The sequence below is a fragment of the Phaeoacremonium minimum genome (genome assembly GCF_000392275.1).
Source record: "Phaeoacremonium minimum UCRPA7 unplaced genomic scaffold PA7_03_scaffold_212, whole genome shotgun sequence".
In the NCBI taxonomy this organism is placed as follows: Eukaryota; Fungi; Ascomycota; class Sordariomycetes; order Togniniales; family Togniniaceae; genus Phaeoacremonium; species Phaeoacremonium minimum.
In genome coordinates, this window is record NW_006921118.1 from 24,612 (window position 1) to 26,685 (window position 2,074).

The 2,074-nt window shown below is 49.1% G+C and overlaps 1 protein-coding gene across 1 annotated transcript; it reads left to right on the top strand.

Annotated features, from left to right (window-relative positions):
- Positions 1 to 497: 497 nt before the first annotated feature.
- UCRPA7_2801 (putative cupin -type protein) lies at positions 498 to 1,089 on the top strand (the record flags this gene model as incomplete). The annotated part of the gene is made up of 3 exons (XM_007915450.1): positions 498 to 580; positions 728 to 880; positions 1,032 to 1,089. The coding sequence occupies 3 exons, from the start codon at positions 498 to 500 to the stop codon at positions 1,087 to 1,089; spliced, it is 294 nt and encodes a 97-aa protein (XP_007913641.1).
- Between the last annotated feature and the right edge of the window lie 985 nt (positions 1,090 to 2,074).

Genomic DNA, 2,074 nt, shown 5'->3' on the forward strand with positions numbered 1-2,074 from the left:
CGGTCCAGATACAGTCTACGGTTCGGGGCGCAGCCGGCAACCCAAGCTTCTCCTAGCTGAGGCTACCTTAGGCCCAGACTCCACTAAGGCTGGCGCAGCAGGCGATCGTCATTGGCTGAGCTGGCTGACCATTGGAGACAACGACGTCAAGATGTCGAATTAGGCGGGACCCTCAGCCACACTCCAATAACTCCACTTCACCACTACCCAACTTACACCCCGTCGAATCAAACACAAATCTCGCGATCTTCGCTTCTGCAAGAAGGGAGCAAGCAGAGCCTCATTCTACTGTCTCTGGTGCTGCTTACGAAAGCATTTTCTTCTCTCGTGGCAGGTGCCGGTCACTCGGAGTTTGAGGCCCGTTCCGTCCGGCAGGGTACGGAGCACAAGGAGGGGGGATATTGCGGCGCCACTACAAGCACCAGCTCTCCGGTTCCGATCATATTGAGTTGCAGAGAGACATCTTACAAATACGCCAACTGTCTCCACCTCGCAGCATGGCGCAAAAGTCTCGCCGTGACTATGAAAACGAGGTCAGAGGATGGGGGTTCTCGCACGTGTTCACATGGACTGACGGCCCGTATGTCTTGACTCCCAGCTTGAATTTCAGGTTCTTTTTACTACTTTTCCGAGGCTCTGTGTGTGTGTAATGCTTGTGTAACAATATTGACTAACATCGCTTGGATGGCGAATGAAGAAATGCATACTACAGGCCACACACGCACAGCGGGCTGACCACACATCTGATTCTGCGTGGCGAGCTGACCATCACCTACCCCAAGGACGAGAACCCGGAGAAGAAGACCTTTGGCGTGGGCGACCGTATTGATGTTGATGCCGGCCGCGTTCATGAGGTTTGGGTTGGGGGTGAGGGGTGTACGTATGTTATCGGAGAATGAGCCAGTTGGACCTTTGGACCTATTGAGCCTCAATGTCTTCACTGCAATATTAGCATCATCAGAGGTCTTAGTATCTTCAGTTTAATCCTTTGCAAGACTTCATCTTTGTCATGCTCCTGATGATTGGTCCAGCTGTGAGGGTATGGGGCATAACCAGCTTCACAGCCACACGGATGCACTGCAATTTTAGCAACCTGGGAGATCTTCACATCTTCAGTACGATTTATTGAGGACTCCAAATATGACAAAGTGTAAGGCTGAACTAGCCATATGCTAATGGTTGGACCACTGGTGAGAGCTTTTGCATGCGTATGACTTGAAAGTGCAGAAAGCTGGTTTCACTGGAATCTTAGTCTTGTCCGGGGACTCCTTGCCTCCTATCAATGTCAGGTGTACCCTCGAGTCTTAACAAATATAAGACTGGGCACAGCCCACATTCGCAAGCTCTGGCTATCAGTCAGGTAACAGAACTGTGAGTAGAGTTTCGGACCGAGATAGTATAAGACGTCAAATCGTCCTTTGTATGGTGGAATGGAATGAATAAGTTCTTGAAGAGGGGTATGCTGTGCGTGAAACAGGAGACAACTCTGAGTGACAGAGATACTGAAGAAACGGCAAAGGATCCGATGATGCAACCTGTTTGGCTGATAATCTGAAATGTTTTGACTTCACTCACTTGTAATATTTGCCAGCGAACTCGTCGAGCTTTCATCTCATCATAGCCACCTCCCTGAAAATCTCAGAAGACCGCGTGTGAATTTCACGATGATTCAACCGCTGCTCAGATCTTTGACTCTGCAATATACTGTGCAGGCTTGGTTGTAATAATAGTCAAGAGTTAGCATATCTACCTCCATATGTGGACCCCTCAGAATCTGAATGTCTTTAAGTAGACGACAACAGCCAAGGGGTTGAAAATTCACGTCTTCCCACAAGCATGATTCGCTCGCAGGGTTCTGGTGGCATCTCCAAGCAAGAACACGTAGACTTTACAATCTCCTCCAACAGCCAATGAGGAATCCGCGCGATTTATGCTGCTCATCAAGCGGACGGACATGTTATGTTGTAAATCCGCCCAGAAAAGCCATAGACTTAGAAAAGACTTGGGACCCACCCGGGTCCAGCACGACTAAGTATAGTAATTGAAACCTCCGTATAGTATTCGACGCAGACAC